Raw genomic sequence first — 23,205 nt, forward strand, 5'->3', positions numbered from 1 at the left:
GCCATCTTTGAAAGGACACGGAGTTGTGGGTATAAGATTTCTTGTCTCGCTTTCATGTCAGTTTCTTTTCTCTCTCTCTTTCTGTCCTTTATGTCTTGGTAAATTGCTAAGAAAGAATAAACGAGGGGCATATATACTATATTCTGTATAGTTGAAATAAAAATATAATTTCAACATCAGTAAAAGTATTACCCACATTAAATAAGAATATAAATAGTCATCGTGTCCTCATTTTTTGTTAATATTTTTTCCTACTTCTCCTCCTCTTATAACTTTGTTGTCGGCTTCTTTGCTCCGAATTTAAAACCTAACACTTTGAACATTTGGCTCCTCTATCAACATGATATTTTAATTTGATGAATTGACGTGATTTGATTAAGAGAAATAAAATAAAAGTAATTAAGTGATCAGGGAAGAAAGATGGTGAAAAGGACACAGATTTTACTATCACTTAGTGCGATCATACCTAAAACCTTACCGAAGTGTTAGCTCACTATTACTCTATGATAGTCCACTTTTAAATTCTCACTTATTCTGGTATATATATTTCAAAGGATTGAAAATAACTTTACGCTGTCGAGTCACTTAAAAATTTAATTACAAATAATTAATCATAAATAATAAAATTAGTAAATTGAAAATAAATTTAATTACCTGTTGCAAGTTGCAACATATTAAAATACATCAACAGCATATGAATTACTTACAATATCAGCATGTATAAGTCAAATCTTTTTTTCTTCTTATATGGAGCTTGGAAATTACCAGGGGAGACTAATGACAACTCACAGTGTGTCCCTATACATATTTGGGATACGTTCTGAATGCTAATTTGTATAAACTAGCTACCTTTGGCAAGTTTGAATATAATGAATGAGTTTCCATATAATTTGTGGCATATCCAATCAAGTCAACTATTGAATTAAGTACTAATTTGGGGAAAAATTGGAGATGTATAGGTATCAGATTCAACATTAAATAATTCACAGCTCCTTCTGAACAAAATTGTTATAGAGTCTCCACACGACACTATGTATGATAGTCAAATAATTATTTGTTCTATAGCCAATTGCTTAGCCATTGTATCTGTATCAAGTTGTCATTAATTTATCATCATTTATCATAGTAGTGTACATTGATGCAGAGTAAAATTTATGTGTAAAAGTTCACTAAAATTGAAATAAATAATATGTTTCAACCTATAATTTTAAAAATATAATCAGTTAAATATTAAGAACCTAAAATGTTAGAATCCATATACAGTAAATCCTAAATCGCGCCTGACCATGTATGTGTATGACTTGAAGGAGAAACATGATTTAATTTATTGTAGAATAAGCTACCTACTCCGGAACAAAAAAAAAAAAAAAAGGGATTATTGTTAAAGAAAAAAGCAATTTTATGAACCATCTTTTTCAAAGCTTGTGCTACATAAGGGACAAATCATTGAATGATTTAAATCATTTTGTAGTTATCAGTTTTTTCTATTATTCGGTGTCCGATATTCATTTTTTGCCCTACTTATATGAATTTTTCCCGTAATGTTCATCATAGAAGAAACCGCCATCAATTAGATTTTTTTTTTTCATTTACAACGTCAAATCTAAGACCTCGGGTTAAGAATAAAAGATTCCATACATCCCGCCTCAATCACCGGTGATTATACTTACTACTTATTAGTTCCTTCTAGCTGTTATAAATAGATCCTAGTGAATGTGAACCTTCATCAATTAACTTCGAAAGATCAGCATGAGTCATGGCTTCAACTAGCCTTTCTTCTTTTGCTTCTTCACTTGTACTCTTCCTTTCTGTTTTTCTTTCAGTCCATTTTCAACTAACAGAAACTCGAGGTACTCAACCAATTGTGAAAGGTCTTTCATGGACTTTCTATGACTCCATTTGCCCCAACGCTGAATCCATCATCAGGAGGCGGCTCCGGGATGTTTTCCGGCAGGATATCGGCCAGGCTGCCGGCCTTCTTCGCCTTCAATTCCATGATTGCTTTGTCCAGGTACTTAACTAAGCATAAGCTAAGTTCAACTTGCAAATGGTGAAAATGATTTTGCACAATCAAGTTATTTATAAAGTAACAGGTCAATTATTTTTTATGATAAACATTAAATGGCGACTTGGTAAAAATAGATATAACTAATTAATCTGCTATTACAAATTAAATTACGCTTCATATTGTTTTTAGTCTGTATATATAACTTAAATTCTTTCTCCAATATAATGGAGATATGATCCTGATCAATGAAGTTTACGAGTAGGTTTTGATTTTCGTTGGTAGTACTATAACTTTTAGGTGGAGATGAGATTCACGATTAGTGAAATAAGAAAAGACACGAGAAAAAAAGTTTTGGTGAAAGTGTAACATTAATGTACCTAAATAATTAAATGTAAAGTTGTTATGAATTACTTAACTTTCATACATATCTCCAACTCCAATTTTGGATAAACAAATTTAAATATAATTTGTTACTTCTACTTTGTTGTTTTTGTTTTATGGTTATAAACTTTTACGTGCCTTCTTTTTACACACAGGGTTGTGATGGATCAGTACTATTAGATGGTTCAGCGAGTGGACCAAGTGAGAAAGATGCACCTCCCAACTTGACTTTAAGACAACAAGCTTTTAGGATCATCGAAGACCTTCGCCGCCGGGTCCATCGGGACTGCGGTAGGGTGGTTTCTTGTGCCGATATCACTGTTATTGCTGCTCGCGACTCTGTTTTCTTGGTAAGTTCATGTATGTGATAGTGGTGAAATTAAGATTTTTACTAAGAAATTCAAAATATAAGAAAACAAATACAGAGGGAGTCAATACCAATTTATAATTGTATTCCATTTGCATGGATCATTTTTTATAATGTACTAACTGGTGGCAAAGATCTTAGTCAAGGCTCAAAGTAATTTAATGGAAATTTGAATTTATTGAATTAGCCGCAGCTAATCAATTTGTTAGGTCTAACAGATCAAATTAATTGTAAGACTTGGGAGCTCTTTTAAAGTGTATACAGCAATCAATATCGGCTAATTAGATAGTGCAGTAGTCCGCATAATCCATATGAGGTTCCCAGTTCCACTTTGTACAAAAAGCTCTGTCAACATTTAACTTATATAGTATTTCCTTTCAAGACATTTAACTGAAGTTGGTTTTATAATTTTTTTGATAATACAGAAACTTCTTTGTAGTTGTGATTTTGACCAAGTTTTGGATACGATCCGGCTCTAACTCATCAACCACCCCCTTGGGGTGCACCGATGGTGTAAAATTGACTTGTAACAATCGGTAACTATTCATATCAATTTTGAGATAGAAATCTAATATAGAGTCATAACTTGTTGTAATAAATTAATTGCATGGATAAGTGTACGTTGAAAACTTAATCCAAATTGATATACTAGTACGATTTGATAAATACTGTTCAACTATTTTCAAAAAAAACAAAAAAGCCGTGGACAAACAACTCAGAACCGTCTTTCAAAGGTTGGCCAAGTTTTATTGACTAATGGAGTCATTCAACAAGCTTTAGCACAAAAGCCTCAAATAATTGACAAGTTTCCTTTCTCAATAATGTTCGCAGACAAGCGTCCATGCATGTCAATAAGTTTTAGCTAGGCTGTCATATCATAAAAAAAAACAAAAAAAAACCTCACGTATACTCGGATTAATTATGACGCATCCAACCTTTGCGGTTGGACCTATTATCCCCCAGCCTTATTTTTTCTGTATTTTTGTACCATTTCTTACATGGGCGTGTCAGCACGAAGCAGCAGCACGTGAAGGTATAGAAACTGTTTAAAATCCAGCCAAATACACCTCAAATCTCAACCAAACAGCCCCAAATTTCAGGTTTCGAACTCCTCTCGACGTTTCAGTTCTTTTGAGATATTACCCATTCAAATCGGAGTTCGTTTGTGGCAACCCGAAACTTCAAACTCGAAGCTTCAATGGAGCTCCTCAATGGCGGACTGCTTTGCTTTGAATTTTTCACCTTTCCATGGTTATTACGTTCTCTAGCTTCGACGTCCTTCTCCAATAGGTTCAATCCAACAAATGAATCCAAAAAACACTAGCTCACCTTTCCGGCTTCTTCAAAATTTCAACAATGGGGGTTTTCAAAACTTTATCACTTGCAAGCTTCTCTAATCAGTCAATAAAAATGAGTTTTAGCTCCAATCTATCATGACAAGCTGATTTCAACAACACATGGGCAACACCTAGATTTCAATCCGCAGCTTTCGGACAACGAAGAGACAACAATGGTGGTTCACGTTTTCAAGCCCACATTCAGTTTTCAAGTCTCAAAATTTACTTAGGTTCAAGTCAAATTCATACTTCAAACAATAACTCCCAATCTAAATCACAAAAATCAAATAGATTTGCATAGATCTAAATCACGTTTTCAACATTTTTTTTTTGAACTTTTAGATCTGTTCGTGACTAATGTAAACTCAAACAATGACACACTACTTCAAGAAAATTACCAACAACAGTGGCTTCTATTTTTATATTTTCTGTTTTTTTTTTTTATAGTAATCAATCCAAGAGGACCTGAGCAAACTGAAAAAAAAAATGATAAGAAGAAGACTGGGCGCATGTCTCACACCTAACACTAAAAAAGTGGGGGTCGTGTAAAAATGGCCGAAAAAGGGTACAAAAATACATAAAAAAATAAGGCCAGGAGGGTAATAGGTCACCCACAAAGATTGGGTGCGTCATAATTAATCCGACTATATGTTGGGGGGTTTTTATGTATTTTCCCTTTCCTTTTCTTGTTCTTTATTATTTATAACCATTTTCTTATAAAACGAATTGGTCAAATATAAACACTTTCATAATTGTTTACTCTAGCAAATGATGTAGTAAAGCAAAGTTTTAATTGTTATCAACAAGCTAAAATCAATTCTGACAGAACAGTGCTCTTCATCTGATCAGAACAATATATACCAACATGCATCACATCCCATATATATAAGTATGATACATAAATTTAGACTATACATTACATCATAATTTTTTTTACTATATCAATTTAGTTTAACTTATGATAACCAGTTGGTTATTATTTTTATAAGGTTACAAATTAATCCTCATGGTGAATATCTGTTTATGTAATCTTATTAAGTGACCTGATAGTATATTGCAGTCTGGTGGTCCGGATTATGATCTACCATTAGGAAGAAGGGATGGACTCAACTTTGCAACAAGAAATGAAACCCTAGCCAATCTTCCACCACCTTCATTCAACACAAGTGAACTTCTAACTTCACTTTCCACAAAAAACTTCACCCCCACAGATGTTGTTGCACTTTCTGGTGGCCACACTATTGGTATTGGCCATTGCATTTCTTTCACTAACAGACTTTACCCTAATCAAGATTCATCCATGGATAAAACCTTTGCCAACAACCTTAAAACAACTTGTCCCACCTCCAATTCCACGGAGAACACGACTGTCCTAGACATCCGATCACCTAACAAGTTTGATAACAAGTACTATGTTGATCTCATGAATCGACAAGGACTTTTTACCTCCGATCAAGATTTGTACACGGATAAAAGAACTCGAGGGATTGTTACGAGCTTTGCTATTAATGAGTCACTTTTCTTTGAAGAATTTGTGAATTCCGTGGTCAAGATGGGGCAGTTGAACGTGTTGACAGGTACACAGGGTGAAGTTAGGGGCAATTGTTCGGTCAGGAATTCCGCTAATTATAATTTGCTACTTTCTTCTTCTTCTGTTGCAGAAGAGACACAAGGAACTTGGTCAGAAATATAATGTAACCCTTTTGTGGTTATTTCTACAAATGTTGTCTTGTTTTTCTCTTTGTTTGGGGTGGGGTGGGGTTTGGGGGGGGGGGGGATATAAGTACGTGTTGAGTAGAATCTTTGTGGGCACAGTAGTGTTTTGTCCGAAATGTGTGTGAGCTAGTGAATAATAAAACTTCCATTATTACTCTATCCAATCTTAGGCCTCATTTATTTATGCTTAAGGAAAATCTGAATTTTAATTATTGAGATTTCAGTTATTAAGGGATTATTTTTTTGTTTGAATCTTAATCATTTAGATATTAAGTATTAAGTGCGTTTGTTAATTTTTTTAGTTTTACAATTACTTAATGGGTTTGAATACATACATTTGATTAAGACGTATAATAAAGTTTTAATACCATGTTCATTCAAGGATTTATGGAAAGATAGATGTTTCATCACTACTTCATCCATTTTCACCGCTAAGCTGCACCGTTGTCGCGCGCTGCCCACTCTATCAATTAACACCACCGCCACTATTGATGTCCACAATTGTCACCTTTTACCACCCACAACCACCAGCATCGCCAAAATCTCCACAGCACCATCATTTGCCACCATTTATATCGTCACCACAATACTATTATTACCATCAACCACAATTATATATTGCCAACAACTGCTATTAGTCATCAGCATTAGCTATCACTATCATCCATCATAATTATCCAACGTCACCACTAACTACCACTATCAACCATCACTACTAACCATTATTATTAAGCCACCTTCACCACTATACTACCCACAACCATCACCATCAGCCAAAACCTCTAACAACCACTGCCCTACTCGACACCTACAAAATCGAGTTGAACTACAAAATTGAAAAACATTCACCATTAAAGGACCTTTTAACGTGGAAACTTTTGTAGGGAGTGTGTTCATTAAGTTTGAGGAATTTTTTAAAGATTCACCATCAAATCTTTAAAGGAGCTACAAGGTTGAATAATTAATGGAGGAGGAAGTGTGTTCAAGTTGTTCCTGGTGTTGGCTATGGCAAGGGTTGGGTGATGGTGGAGAAGAAAGAGATTAAGAAAAATAAAGGAAAAAGTTAAAAGGATTATTTCTTGTTTTCTTTAAAAATAAAAAATGAAGTGACATATTTTTATCCGAAGAGTCCTCCATGTCACGGCGAGTGAGCAACACACAAGGTTAGAGGGGTTTAAAATATCCGTTTTGAACATGTTCAAGGGTCTGGATGAAACTTCGTGAAGTACGAACACCAGGATGACAAAAATGGACAAGTACAGGGGCCTACCAGACTATTCCGCCTTATAATATGTGTTATATATACAACAACAACAACCCAGTGGAATCCCACACCGTGGGGTCTGGGGAGGGTAGAGTGTACGCAGACCATACTCCTACCAAGGTAGGACGGCTATTTCCGAAAGACCCTCGGCTCAATAAAGCATAAAAAGAGGTCAGATAAGGCTAAGAAATTCAAGAAATTCAAAGCGATATGTAAATGCAAATAACGAAAGCGACACAGATAAAATAGAATAATCAAAATACAGGAAATAACAGATAATAGCATAAATCAGAGCACAAGAAATTATACTGCGATAATGCGCCTACTAATAAGGAAGGAAACGAGACTATCTACTGTTGACACCCAATTTTGTCCCACCTTTCCTCCGAAATACCTATTTTACGCTTCCAATATTTTGACAACTTTAAAAAATAATTATTTATATTTTACTATAATTAATACCGACATTTCATTATCCTGTCATTATCTTTTACTACCGTTACTACTACCATTATTATTATTATTATTATTATTATTATTATTATTATTATTATTATCACAATTTGCGTTTCGACATTTTACCCCCTTAGGCATGCATTTATTTCGCAGAATTAATAGCGTTTATTTATTTTATTTTATTTTTATTTTTTTAAATAGTATTGCACAGCTATTACAATGTCATATAATCTTATCATCTGAGCACTAATAATTACATATTTCATTAAATAATATTTAGTCTGTATTAATTCGGTCCATAATTAAATTCTAAAATTATTTGGGCTAAGGCTTAATTCGCAAGACCAGCCCACATTTAATTCATTACTCAGCTTACATTTTATTCATCAGCCTGTTTTAATGCCCAGCCCACACTTTAATTCACCACAGCCCAACATTTTAAACAACCAGCCCAACAGGTTAAAATAACCCAGCCCACAAAATTACCCGACCCGACCCGTTTTTCCATTTAACAAAGGAAACCCTAAGGGTTTCCTTCATTTTCTTTTCCTTCATCTTCTCCTTCTTTTCTCTTCAGCCGCCGCCCCCTCCCCCTCTTCATCTCTCTTCTCTCCCTCTTCTCTCCCTCATCGCCCCCCACTTCGCCCTGTTCCCCGCTGTCCCCCACTTCTCTTTGTCCCCCGCTATTCTCTCTCTCCCGCTCCTCCTTCTCTCTTTTTTCAACACAAAGAAAAAACCTATAAATAGTGGCGGATTGAATCGTTTGGGACAAGTTTTCGGAGAGCCTAGGAATCGCAAAAATCCTTTACAAAACAGATCTTGAACCCCGAAATCCCCTGAAAAGAACAAGTGGAGTTGGTCGATATCCCCCTAAGAAAAGATTATTCTTAGCTGCTTCGAATCTATGAAAAAGAGGAGTCTTTATCAATTTTAAAAGATTTTCTGGAAATTATTTCAAAAAATAAGAAATCATCTTCGTTTTTTTTTAGCCTTTGCTACTGTTTCGGTTCCGAGTGAATTCAAGCTCGGGTTTTTGAAGTGTTTCGAGTGTGGATTGGAAACCCCCATACCCACTTCGCTGCCTCCGAAAAAAGGTAATCTTCTCCTCTTTTTCTTTCTTTTGTTTTCTTTCTACAAACTCTTAATTGTTTAGTTTATTTGGTTATCCGTGTCAGATGCTTTATGTGTTAATTTAGCCTGAATCTGGTTAAAAAAATGTTTGTTCTCTGTTGGTTAATTTGGTTCATGTAGTATGCTTCGGTATGTTAATCTTGGTCAAAGTTTTGGTTAGTTCTTATTATATCTAGTTTAATCCATCTTTGTTAGATGAAGCTTTAATATGTTAGATTAACTTAGCATGCATGTTGGTTATGTATCAGTCAAATAAAATGTCATATGTCTTAATGTTGTTTAGTGGTAGAAACTCATCTTTGTGGAGTGGCTTAGTTCAGTCCATTTGGTCCTGTATATCAATTTAGACTAGTCTGATGCATCTGTTATGTTAAACAGAGTTTAGTTTAACCTGTTTGAGCCAAGCCTGTTCTTTACAAGTGTTATTTTAGTTTGGTTAAGCCCTCTTGTGAGAGCATGATTGTTGTTAGCATCTAGGTTAAACTATGGACCTAGAATTTGTCTATTGCCATGTCCAAATATGATTTAGAAGCCTGCCAAGTATATTGATATAGTTAATTTCATCATGTTTAAGCTGCCTTGTTGCTATTTGCATTTGATTTCTTACTCCTGAATGTTGGTCACATGCTGTTTGGTTTAATCCACCCCAATTAAATGTGCTTTTATGTACAAGCTTAGTGTGTTTATGTGGCAGCTATACTAGATGAGTAATGTCCCTCTGCCTTAGTTAATTCTTAGTAGTTGGGATCGGTTTACTTGTTTTGACCCTTGTTCATTGCCTTTTTAACTGTATTGTGTAGTCCTGTCAAAATCTTATATGGTTCATGTACTATGCTAGAGGCATTCTGATAGCATGACAAAGGGGAATAATACTAGAAACATCTTGGTGATTGAATGCTAGCCTGTCTTGGATCATACTTGACCCACGCTATGTTCTGTTAGTTTAGAAGTCTGCTTATATGTTAAGGGGATCTAGGTTCATATGATTAGTGATTTGGTTGATTGTTTAGGTAAAATGTCACTATGTATGCCCACCCCTGTCTAAATGCATGTCCGACATGCCCCCCTGATTTTTTTTCTTTCTTTTTTTGTTACAATTAGATTAGTACACTGAACTATCTCCCTGATTAATGGATACTGACAATTGAAGCATGCTTATACTTGTTCAGAGCTAAAGTTTAAAGTCATTTGTGACCCCTACTTGGTACACTAGTTTGTTTTGTCATCTTATTGTGCTGTCTGAATTGGATACCGCCCTCCTTCTATGCTATGTGTGACAAAGTGGAACCATCATGCCTATAAGGCTTAAAAACACCATCCTTAAGGCTAAAATGATTGCTTACTTGGCTTAATAGTGGCCAGAATCTTTGTATGTCCCTTCCAATGTCTATTTTAAGCTACGAGGTCTGTGTCACTTGGCTTATTGATGCTTCAAAGTCACAAATCTCGGAAATGGTATATATGAAAGGGTTTACCCTATTGAATATGAGCCTTCTTTCTCAAACTTGAAGCTATATGCTGCCCGGTTCCAAACATTGCTAGATAAACTGATGCGATACTTGTTTAAAGTCATACTTTGGCCCAGAAATCTGTTAAATGTCTCAACTTGGTTAATTCTTATATATATTTGATCCTCTAATGGGCTGTTTTGTTTACTTACGCATGAGATATCGGTATGTTTTGATTCAAATATACCTGTAAGTCTCTGTGGTTTGATATCAGTCTCTAGAAAACTTTGTCGGTCCTGTATATGCATGAATATTCCCCATATACCTCATTTGAGTTCTGCCTATGATGTACACCTGCATGCTTGTTTGTTTTATTCTGTGTGTTCTGAATTATTTCAAATGGAATATAGAGTGCTGGACTGCTACACTTAGTTAAGGGTTTTGAAGGTCGTTAAGTTGTTAATAGACTGTTGCGTTTAGTCAATGTTCCATGGAGTGTTGGGTTGTTGTTTTCCTTGTCCCTGAACTGCCTTATAAAAATTAGGCAATGAAGGGTCAGATCCGTAAAGCATGTTATGTTTCGGCACCTGTTTAAATTCCACATGATTAGGCAGTGTTTAATCTTCCTCATTTTGGGTTATACCATCAGATATATGTCAACTAGTTGGTGTGCTTAATCTCTGTTAACTTATCAAGAAGTAAAGGGGTCATATCTATAAGGCATGTTGTGTTCCTGCCTGTTCAAATTTTTATGTCTTTACGTGGCAAGCATGTTGTATTTGATAGTATATATACATGAGGTATATGATGTGGCGTGGTTTTACGCCACAATCGATGCTTTTTGACTCTAAGTTTTACTTGTTTTTAAGCAAGCCTATGTGATTTTACGTGGTTTTTAGTGTTTTTCAGGTAAAGGAACAGATTCGGCACAATCACAGTTGAAGTGCAGAACCAGGTCGTAAAGTGATGTTTACGGTCCGTATTCTACAATACGGGCCGTATTCCATGGTCGTGTTTAAGGATAACAGAACCAGAAAGTCAAGTTGAGAAGATGGTGGTTTACGAGCTAGGTTTACGGACCGTATTTCAGTTTACGGTCCGTATTCCATCACGTATTTAACCAGTTCTGCATCTGGCAGAAAGTCGAAGTATCAGATGTTGAATTACGACCAAGCAGTTTACGGACCGTAAACCACTTTACGGTCCGTATTTTGGCAGGATAAGTTGCACACAGCTGAGTGAACGAGTTGGGCGTAAACCATGTTTACGGTCCGTAAAGTGATTTACGGACCGTATTTCGTCATGACGGGACTGAAGTGCAAAATCTGTAACTTATGTGTTTTCAAAACCTATAAATAGTCATTGTAGGGTTTTAATAGTGGGCATTCAATATATTTTTGTCTCTTGACTTAGAACAAAAACTTCTCTCTAGTTTTTGAAGATTCAAACATCAATTCAAGTATTACCAATTCTTTTTTTATTCCAAAGTAAGCATTTATGAATTCTTCAATTTCTTATTTCTTGTTCTTTGTCATGAGTAGCTAAATTCCCTTACTAGGGTTGTGAACCCAATGATGGGTGTTTTGTGATTGGGTGTTGTGATTGATATACACAATATGGATTATTAGGGTTTGATTATTCTTCATTCTTCATTCATAATTAATGGTTGCAAACATTGATTAAAGCCATAAACCTTAATTTATTTGGGAAAATAATTAGGGTTGGTAAGAATAATTAACAAGAACTCAAAGCTTTAAACTTTGTTTAATAAATTCACTTAGGAATAAGAGGAGTTTACTTGGCATGATTAATCGTTCTTCATAATCACTTTCTTATATTTGGGAAAATCATAGAAAGATATAATCTTTATTTATTGGGAAATAGTAGAGGTTCACATAGAGATTAAATGCATTCATATAATGATCCATTACAAGTATATCAAGATCAATATCCATGATCATACACCCTATCTAACGGGGACACAACCTTAGTTTCTTTTACCATAAATTTCCACCAAAACAATAGTTTAGAAATTAGTCATAGACAAAACCCAACTTTTACCAACATTATCGGATTAAGATATTAGACCTAGAACTTAGCATTTACGACTTTAGTAACCTTTTCACACCATATTCCCTGTGGGATTCGACCCCAACCTTGTTGGGTTACTATATTTGACAACGTCCGCGTTATACCAATAATAGGTGTAATTTGAGCGTATCAAATTAAGTCAGTATACTTAATTATACACAGCACATACATGATCTGCTTTGAGTGTATATTTTATATGTTGATCTTATTCATCTGATTATATCCTAATCCCTTCTTCTTTCGTTTTTATGCATGACTATCGCGTATGAGTCCGAGGGACTCATTCTTCGTCCGCATTCGGTGTTGGGCTGAAAGCCCAACATAATCTCGCAATCTTCTCGGGTCATCCCCCATCAGCCCTGTCCGCAAAAAAAAAAAAAAAAGAAAAACAAATTCTGGGCCAAGCCCAATAAGTAGGAACAGCTGCAGCAGCCCATAAAAATGACTGGGCCTAAGCCCAACAGCATGCATGATCACAGCAGCCCAAAATGGGCTGAGCCCATTTATTTACATTTCTTGTGCCTCTCTTTTTATTTTGTTTTTTTTGTATTTATTGCATTTAACTTGTGTTGTTTTGACTAACACTTTATTTTATTTGTCTCTTAGCTTAGATGAATTATAGGAGAATTTAGTGGGGTTTAGTTTTAGTAATGGGTAGTCAATCTAAGGAAAACTAATAATTAGTTCCGTAAGTTTCATTTTCTTCTTTTATATTAAAGTCATTTGTAGTATTTATAATATTTACTTTTAGAATAATTGATTTTCAATAGCGTAAATTCATATTTTGAGTTAAAGGAATCATATTTTATTATCTTGGGAATTTTAAAACGCCACTAACACGCAAATAAGAACTAAAATATTTTGTAGACATCTTTTAAGGCTTATCCAAATTATGCATATTTTAGCCAAATGTAGTTAATAAAACATAATTTTGTTTACACTTCTAAAACGCCAAGTCAATTAATACGTCATCGTTTAGTTTGTTTCAAATATTTATTAAAATACTGTGCAAACCCACATTTTATTCTACTTATATGCAAATTATCATATTTTGAAAATCTTATTTTGAATAGCATTATTCTACTTCCATTTAAAGCATTAGCAACATTTATAACTTTATTTCAAATAGCACTTTAGAATCTCCTTTTATGCAAATTATTAGTCTCGTTTTCAATAGCATTATTATTTGAAGTCTTCATAGGTCTTATTATAAATAGCATTTAAAATCTTCTCTTACGCAAATTATTATATTTGTCTACAAGTCTTATTTTTAAATAGCATTACTATTTTATTCAAAGTTTTAACAGCATTTATAAGTTTCATTTTTAAAACATCTTTCTCTATGCAAACTACTATATTTTTCTACAAGTTAGTTTAAATGGCATTATTATATTTTCTTTAAAACCTTGGTAACATGTTCAAGTTATTTTCTTAAAATTTAAGTATTATATTTAACTTTAATTAATTAACCTAAGTTTGGCCGGATAACCGTAGTTAACGGATTCTAAAGGATGCCTAACCCCTTCCCTTTAGGATAATATAGAACTCTTACCTAGAATCACACTGATTAAGCAGACTATTAACGGAGGTTTAGTTAGCTTTACCTTATTTAATAATTAGGTGTCCTAATTCACCTTAAATCAATTAGGTGGCGACTCCTTAAAATAAAGCAATATAGGAATCTCCAATATGTTGTACTCCGCTTCAACCCGGTTAAAATGGGGTATAACATCTACTAGCCTTCTACCCTAATGTGGGTCCTCCACAATATGTGTTATATATATATATATATATAATTAATAGTATGTATTTCTACCTTAATTTATTGGCTTAAGTCATTAACAGACCCTCAAACTTGTTCGTGGAATCCATTTAGACCCTTCAACTGAAACTCATACCATATGAACCCTCCAGGACTACTTTTAATGTGCCACATGGAAACAATTTGCTGAGGTGGCATAGTGCGTGCATTACACTGCTATAAAGAGCGTGAGAAAATATTTTTTTTTCATTTTTTAAAAGTTAAAAAATTAATTATAAGAGAAACAAAACTATTTTAAATATATTTAATTAATTAAATAACACATTTCAAAAAAAAAAAAAAAAAAAACCCAGCCTCCCCGATGTGAAACAAGCAGACGCTAAATGTTAAAACTCGTTGCGTTAAAAGTTACTCTTTTCGTTCTATTTTATTTAATTAAACACAAAAGTCAAGATGTTAACATAATTTATTCACTATATTAAGTAATAGTTGTTGAAAGAAAAATAATTAAATTGAATATTTTGCTTTATTGGCGGCTAACATGCATATTTTGCTTTTCTATTGAATGTAATAATAGCAAAGATACTTGCACACTAAACGAAATTTTGCACCTAGCACTAAAGACTCTTGGAGTCACTATTGTCCTGCGCAGGGGCGGATCCACCCTTTAGCTGGGGTGACATGGCACCTCCTAAATTAATAATTTTTTTATATATTTATATTACAATTTATTTAAATTAGGTTAAATATTTGATTCTGTCACTCCCAATCGCAAATTAGATAAAGGTGTCTTGGTTAGTAGACACAAGTTTGAATCTATCTTGAACTTTTTCGATTCCCATTTTTCTTTGTGCTTTTTAGTTATTTTGTACCAGTAATTTCCTTTTCGGCTCTCTCAATTTTCTATTTATCTTTTTATTATTTATATTATCTTTCCTCTATTCTATTATTTTATCTGTGATCTCTAGCGAGAACACACAAATAGAAACTTCAAAATACCTTAAATTAAGCATTTTTCTTAATCTCAAATTTGTGAGTATTTAAATAAAAAAACTTGTGTCTCAATGGGAATTTTGGATTGAGATCAAAATTCAATTTTTTATTTTTTATAATTTCTTTTGTTTATTACTCCCTCCGTCCATGTTTACTTGTCTATATTTGACTTGGAACACTCTTAATAAGCAATAAATAAAATGAGAAAAGAATTGGAGTACTTAATAATAAGGGTAAAATAGGTATAAAATGGTAAATTATGTCTTGATTTTACAAACTGTACAACTTACAAGTAAAAGTGGACATTTATTTTTAATATACTGGACAAATAAAAATGGACGAAGGGAGTGTATTATAAAAAAATTTGTGCTATTCTATAATTGTTAAATTCAATTTAAATCACTTTACTATTTAAATTGTGATGGAAATTTAGTACGCATTCCTAAATTTATGATTTATTTAACAATTTATGATTTATTTTTGAGAACTTTAGTTTATCTAATTCTACATTTACTTATGAGGTGTTATTACGAGTTTTTCTATTGTTTTTCTTATTTTGATTGGTGTAATTCCCTTATTGAATATATTTGTGCAAGTTCATTTTTTAATATACATAAAAGATGCAAGTCCCTTGGCAAAAATGTTGATTTTACCTTGTTGTTAATGGGTGTGATTCCTTGTTTAAGATGTTAATAATGTTCGTTTCTTAATTTTTGAGATGTAATTTTTATATTTGCAAACAAAAAAAGGCCTATTAAGTTTACCTGAATAAACTAAAAAGAGATGGACCCGACCCAACACGTTCCTAACAAGATGTACATTGAAGAAAATTATGGCACCCGACACCTTCAAATCCTAGATCCGCCTCTGATCCTATGTAGGAGTGTACATGGATCGGATTGGTTTGGATTTTTCAAATACCAAACCAAACTAATTGCGCTAGATTTTTAAATTTATAAACCAAACTAAACTAATAAAATTTGGGTTTTCTCGGGTTATTCGGTTTTTTCGGGGTTTTCCCGAAAAAGTCTTCATACAAAACGTATGACTTTTACTTCAAATATTTCTTTAGTCCTACTAAGATACAACTATATAACTAAGGTATTTCTTAAGAAAATAACACAAAATGTGAGATGGGTGATGACATCGTATTAAAATATTCAACAAAAAAGATAATAAAATCGATTAAAATAATTATTGCTAATTAATAAGCCCTAAAGAAAATGACTTTAATCTAAATACTAAGTTATGCTAAAATAAGTACGGCTAATAAGTATTAATTACATGATAAAGAAAAAAATTAAGCTATGTATTTTTACGCTCTAAACTAATTATGCAAAACTAAATAATAGATATCAAACATTACTGTCATTCCTAGTGTTATAATTGAATTTCTTTTGTTAGCATTAGTGTTGACTTGGTTTTGATTTGAACTTTATTTGAGTTACTAACATCTATGGGATATAAAACTTATTGACATTCAAAATTTTAAGTTTAAGCTTAAAATATTATTATAAAAGACAAAAAACTATGAATTGTTTTTTAAATATTTACAAATTACGTTACAAATAAATATTTTTATGTATAAAATATTTTAAAAATCGAATACACGTAATGTCGGGTTGATTTGATCCGGTTTGATTTTTTTTAGCTAAAATAAATCAAACCAATTACTAACGAATCTATCTAGAAAAGGACGGCAGCCATGGTGTCTACAGGTCTTGCAAGTTTTCTACTTGTTCTTGCTGTTTCTTCTTCCTTGATCTTCTTTGTCACTGAAGCACAGAGGCCTGCTATAGTGAATGGTCTTTCATGGTCATTTTATCAGTCTCGTTGCCCTCAGCTTGAATCCATCATTAGAAAGGGGCTTGAAAAACAGATCAAAGATGACGCGGGCCAAGCTGCTGGTTTACTCCGCCTTCATATATACTAAAACTAGTGTCATTTGACCCGTGCTAAGCCTGGGCCAAACCGACGTTAAAAATTAAATTTGTAATTTTTTTTTCTGTTTTTTTGATTTTGTAACATCAATTTGATATTTTTAAAAATATTGTTATATGATGAAATCAATAAAGTTAACTTATAAATAAATATAAATAATTAAATGTTCTTCATATAATTATAAAATACTTTTGTAGACGTTCTTTCAAACTAAACCACACAAATTTTTTTACTGAAAAGTCAATGAAATATTCTTACTTTAAGCTTTCTTTTTCATTTTCTTAGTTTAATGATCCATTTTATGAAATCTACATTGTAATAACTTTTTTATGTCGAACTTAACTATTTTGTCTTAAATTATATAAGATATTAATATCTGATATTTCGCAAAATATTTAATATTAAAAAAAAGTAGAATATATATTTTTTACAATTAACTATAGTTTTTTTCAAACATTTTTAGAATATATATAGAAATAATATTTATAGTTCCTCTTTTAATATAGTAATTTTTTAGATAAATGTATTGTTGAATGAGTGTGCACATAAATTTGATTAGTTAACTATCATAATTTGGAACATTTTTATTGAGACAGAGGGACTATATTTACTGTTTTTATACCTTTTAAAGCATTCAGTAATGATATAAGTTATTTGTGTTTATTTTCTTAATTTAAAACTTAATCCTACCTTAAGTGAAATCTTTGTAAATTACTTATATTTGTCAGCATGTACGACACAAAATTACATGAGAAATTTTAAAAAATATATGTTTAATCTGATGAATAAAATTTAAAATAGCGAATGATAAATGGTAAAAAAAATCAATAAATAATAAATAATATTATAAGAATAATATTTTAACTCAATAATTAAGCCAGTTTTATGATAGAATTTAAATAACATAATAAATTATTAGATGTGTATCATAAATTCTTAAGTAAAAATATAGTTTAAAAGTAAATTTAATATAGTAATATTTCCACATAAAAGACTCAATATGCATGAGTGTGCTTTGTGGGGGCCACAACCTTCTTCATGACATCATCACTGTTAGTGGCATTGATAAAAGTCTTTAAAATTCTTAAAAATTACAAAAGTGTATGAGAATTTGCTAAGTAATTAAAATTTATATTAGGGATAAATAGAGACAAAAATTTCATGTGAGGACTACAAAATTTGAGATCCTCTCTTATATATAGCAGTAATATTCCTAGAACTTAAACATACCAAGCCTAGTCTCATAAGTGGGGTGTGAAAAGGGTAGGTGTTATACCCTATTTTAACCGGAGTCAAAATAGTTTACAACATCCTGATAATTCCGGGGTTAATTAAAGTGAAGGGAGTCGCCACCTAGTTATTTATGGTGAATTAGGGCAGCTAAGGTTAATTAAAGTATTATCTAAAGTCGGTTTTATTTTAAAGTCTACGAAACCAAATGATTCTAGGTACGGGTTCAACTAATTTAAAGGGAAGGTATTAGGCATCCTTTAAATTCCATTAATAATGGTTAACCGACCGGACTTAAGGTTAATTGAAAAAAGGTTTTGTGCGAGGCTGTAAAAAGTTATGTCAAAGGGTGGACAATACTCAAACTGATAGTCGAAAAATATTTTAATTTAGATCCGCTCTGGTACGACGAACGGAAACTGAGAACGGTTTTTGTAAATACAAAAGCTTCTTCCATGATGAAACAAATACAATTTAGTGTTAGTGACCTGAAGATCCAATTTAGATTAAAGAAAAACGTGAGTTGTTAGTAAAAGAAATAAACAAAAAAAAGGCGGATAGTCTTTAGTAGGACACTTATATTAAACTACGGCAGGGCAAGTACGAATTTGGAAGGCCAATTTTAAAATCAGTACAATGTGGTAAACTGATCACTTATCCAATTCCATATGTTTAAATGTCGCGTTCTATGTAAGAGGAAGTACTATATTAATATCTAAAGCGAAACCTTAAATGAAACTTAGCTTTAAATTATAGTAACTTAAGTCTTAGCAATTAGTCAAACAAATACAAATAAAGGTTAGGCATGCCAAACATATAAACAAGCATCATCAACAAATACGTTAGCCAAAATAAACTCCCGACAGAAAGATCTGATTATTTCGTAATTTCTCTTTGAGCGATGTAAAACATGAAATGATCGAGGATGCACGGCTCCGTGTGATAGCGGCGTCGTTGATTCTCAAAGTGAGACTCTTCGGCTCCGGTGTTCATGCAAACAAAGGAAAATGAAGGAATTAGTAAAGGGACCAAGTCATTAATAGGCATGGAGATAGAACTAAAGGTGAAAGCTGCTGGGACGTTAATTTTAGCCAGTAGACGTTAAATAATAGAAATAAATGAAGCAAAAGGAAAGAGAACTACATAAGGTTAATTGACATTAGCATGCAGAATACAGATTCCTTTGTACGATTCTAATTCATTCTTGATCAATATAGATGGAAATACTAAGGCAGCAAGCAACCAATAAGTCCAAGAAACTGAAAGTTTACTATCAAATGAAATTAAACTTAAACCAAAGAGTCATCTGCCATCAGAAATAAATTGACAAGGATTTCAGAGATCAAAAGAGAGTAATTGTTGGCAAAGTTAAACTAAAGCAACACACAGTTTCATCTCCAAATGTTCAACAAACAGCTTCTTGACAAGGCAGGGTTCTGGGAATTGAGATGCATTTCGTTCTAAAATGTAGTGACTGTCGTTTGAGCAGTAAGAAAGATTTAGAGAAAGTCAACTAATAACATATAAAGGAGATATCCCAAAGAAGCAAACAATTATGAACCAGGTCCAACTTAATACCAATATGATGCACAAACTAATAATCCAGAGTCCACATAAATGATATACCCTATATATACTTTAATATACAAATTCTTGTATATCAAAGGTATACAGGAATTATATACATCTAGTATATTTAGGTATATCTCCTATATACTCAAACAGAAAATCAACACTTAACTCAAATAAAGACATGCTTGGTTCTACTTGGTGTTTTTTAAAGCTTCAGTTGAAGGGTATAAGAACAGATTTCAGAAGAAGAAAGGGCTGCTATGAAAGCACTTATGAAAACAGAATTCAACAGATTTCATATCCAAACGACAGATTGAAGACACTATGAAAACAACAGCTTATAAATAGGCTGAAGCTCCAATTTTAAGCAAATTCAGATCAAACGAGAGGGCAATATACCAAGCATAGAATAAATGAGAAAATGTTATTAAGAAGGTTTTAAAACAGATTTGAAAAATCATATTAGCAGCAACTATGTTATCGACCATTAAACTGCAATTAGATAAACACAAAATATACACGAATCCTATCAAGATACTAACTAAGACTAGATTAACTAACAACAGAACACACATAAACGAACTAAACTGACTGAAACGACAGACATGTGTGAACACATAAACACTTATAAACTGAAATTAAAGCAAACCAGATTAAAACATAAACGTGTAGGACTGTTAACTACTAAACTAGAAAAACTAAACTAAGACATGAACATATGAACGTTATTAAAACCGAAGTTAAACTAATTAAAACAAGAATGTGCATAATCCAAACTAATCAAAACATGAATGTGCATAATCCTGCTAAGTTACTAAACTACAACCCGACCAACTGAAACGACCAGCATGTATGAACACATAATCACTTCTTAAACTATTAAAACTGGAATTAAACTAATTAAAGAAGGCTTGTTTACCTTCTTCGAGTGCAGCGAACTGGGCTCGATTCTCGAATCTACACCCGAATTCGAAGTAGCGACAGTGTAACAAATGTTCTAATGTTTCGAAAGAATACCCGACAGTATAGGTATTGAGGAAAATATTGATTATTTAGAAGAATCCGCGGCTAAAAAGAACCCGAAAACCGAATCGAATTTGAACAAATCCCAAATTTAAAGTAGTAATGGAAAGATAGAAATGTTGAGTGTGGTAAAGTATCCGGTGGTTCCAAAAAAAAAACGTCTCGTAAGGGGTGTATTTATATGAAATGTATACTAGGGTTAGGGTTCTAATGAGCGAGAATTCCAAAATCGAAAATTCGAAATTGAGTCAAACCCGTACCAATCCGACGTTGAAATCCTTTCACGTGGTTGATTCAGACCTTACTCGAAATGGTTCGACCTTCTCTGGTTTGTGAAGGTTTTAATTTGTTCATATTCGTCCAGGAATGGACAAAGCACCGAGCAGTGTAGATTTATACGGAAACGGAAGGACAGTCTCTGTCCTGGTCGAATGAAATGGGTAATGGGATGGTCTGTTGGGTGAACGAGGTAATGGGCTGCGGATTGGAGCATATTATGTTTGTAGTTTGGGCCATTAATTGGCTGAAGTTTTATGGCCTTTTCTCCTTCAATTTAATTCTTTTTGGGCTTCTTAGTGATTAATTTCTACAACTTCTAAGTGATTAACTTGTATATATATAAGGATGATAATTAGTGATTAATATGTAGAAAATAAAGACTTAATTTAAAGTATAATTAATTTAACGAGTACAAAATCCGAAAATGAGATGATGACGAACCATTTTGAAATTCGTGATAAAGTAATGCTAGTAATGTTGATAGTAAAATAGGGAAAATGAAAGTAACAATATTACTAGTAGTAAAATAAAAATAGTAGTGAAAATAAAATATTTAGCTCGTTAATAAATTTAGAAGCCAAAGAAATAAATTGGAATAATGGAGGGACGAAATTGGGTGTCAACAGTAGGATGTACGCAAATCTTACTTATACCTTCTGCCTCTCCCACATAAAAGTACGACAATACTCAGCCACCTAAATACTACCCTTCTACCTTAATCCTCGACCTCTGTAGGTCATATCCCCAATAAACAGAAGATGAGGCATGTCCTATGTGATCACCTCCCTGATTTTTTTCGGCCTATCTCTACCTCTCCTAATCAACCGCACTTCCTTATTGGTGCATCCACGCACCTTCTCTTCACAGACACGACTATCTCAGTCTCGCTTCCCTCGTCTTGTCTGAAGCCACTCCACCTTATCTTGTATAACTTCATTCATAATCTTATCTCTTATGCCCACACATTCACGTTAGAACTTGTGATTTAAATATGTCATAATATTTCTACGGCTACAAAAATATGCTTATTACGAGTAAATAAGAAATTTAAAATCAATGAGTTTGTACATTAAAAAATGTGTCATTTTCCTGAATCATACTAATTAAAAACAAAAAGTGTTCATTCTGTTAATTACTTACTTAAAAGTAGATTAATTAACTCAAGTTTTTGTTGGATATATAATGCAGGGATGTGATAGTTCAGTGTTGCTGGATGGATCAGCGGGAGGGCCAAGTGAACAGACTGCAAATCCTAATTTGACACTAAGAAAGAAGTCATTCAAGATCATTGATGATCTTAGGAAAAGGATCCAAGCTAAATGTGGCCAAGTTGTGTCTTGCTCTGATATTACTGCCATTGCTGCCAGGGACTCCGTTGTCTTGGTAAGATCGATTTCCTATGTTTTTACTACTGAACATTCCTTTTGATACCAAAATTATATACTTTTATAGATCATTAACATAAAGTTCAACTATATTTAGAAAAAAAGGACTTTCCTGAAATTAAGACTGGATCATGGTGGGAAAATTTCATAAATTAGACTGTGAAGGTATCATGAATGAGTATTTGGTTTATGTCATTACTTTTCAAAGCACTTAGGCCATATTCAACCTTGTACCATTTTTTTCATCAAATGCTATTTTGGTGCAAAAAATGGTGTTTTGGAGCTCCAACCTTGCACTATTTTTTGCACCATTTTGGTGCATAAATAGTATTGCACCAAATTTGGTGCAACACTATTCATCTACACCATTACTATTCATTAATATATTTTTTATTATTATATAACACGTTTAATTTAACATATTATAAATTTTAATTTTTACATTTAGATTCCTAATATACCTATTCATCTACACCATTACTATTCATTATTATTTTATTATTATTTTCTTATTATATACACTTTTAATTTAACATATTATAAATTTTAATTTTTACATTTAAATTCCTAATATACCTAATTATTTCACTTTTATTTGATTTCACTTTTATTTGAATTATCCATTAATATGTATAACGTATAATATTTGCTTACAATTTATATTATTTAAAAATTTATGGTATAAAATAATTTTATATTAAATGGTTATATAACAAAGGATTAAGAATTACATGGGATGGATATGTAAACAAGAAAAAAAGAAAGGTTTTTTATGAAATTAAAAATTAAAATTTAGGTAAAAGAAAATAATATAATATAGA

At 32.6% G+C, this 23,205-nt stretch overlaps 2 protein-coding genes across 2 annotated transcripts; both read left to right on the plus strand.

Annotated features, from left to right (window-relative positions):
- Nucleotides 1-1,510: 1,510 nt before the first annotated feature.
- On the plus strand, nt 1,511-5,843 carry LOC132627365 (peroxidase 12-like). Its single transcript, XM_060342679.1, has 3 exons — nt 1,511-2,011; nt 2,545-2,739; nt 5,154-5,843. The coding sequence occupies exons 1-3, from the start codon at nt 1,757-1,759 to the stop codon at nt 5,784-5,786; spliced, it is 1,083 nt and encodes a 360-aa protein (XP_060198662.1). The 5' UTR covers nt 1,511-1,756; the 3' UTR covers nt 5,787-5,843.
- Nucleotides 5,844-16,659: 10,816 nt separating this feature from the next.
- Nucleotides 16,660-22,535, plus strand: LOC132628949 (peroxidase 12-like). The gene is made up of 4 exons (XM_060344700.1): nt 16,660-16,861; nt 21,085-21,146; nt 22,188-22,382; nt 22,482-22,535. The coding sequence occupies exons 1-4, from the start codon at nt 16,660-16,662 to the stop codon at nt 22,533-22,535; spliced, it is 513 nt and encodes a 170-aa protein (XP_060200683.1).
- Nucleotides 22,536-23,205: the final 670 nt, after the last annotated feature.

This window comes from Lycium barbarum, chromosome 2, assembly GCF_019175385.1.
Source record: "Lycium barbarum isolate Lr01 chromosome 2, ASM1917538v2, whole genome shotgun sequence".
NCBI classification, from domain to species: domain Eukaryota; kingdom Viridiplantae; phylum Streptophyta; class Magnoliopsida; order Solanales; family Solanaceae; genus Lycium; species Lycium barbarum.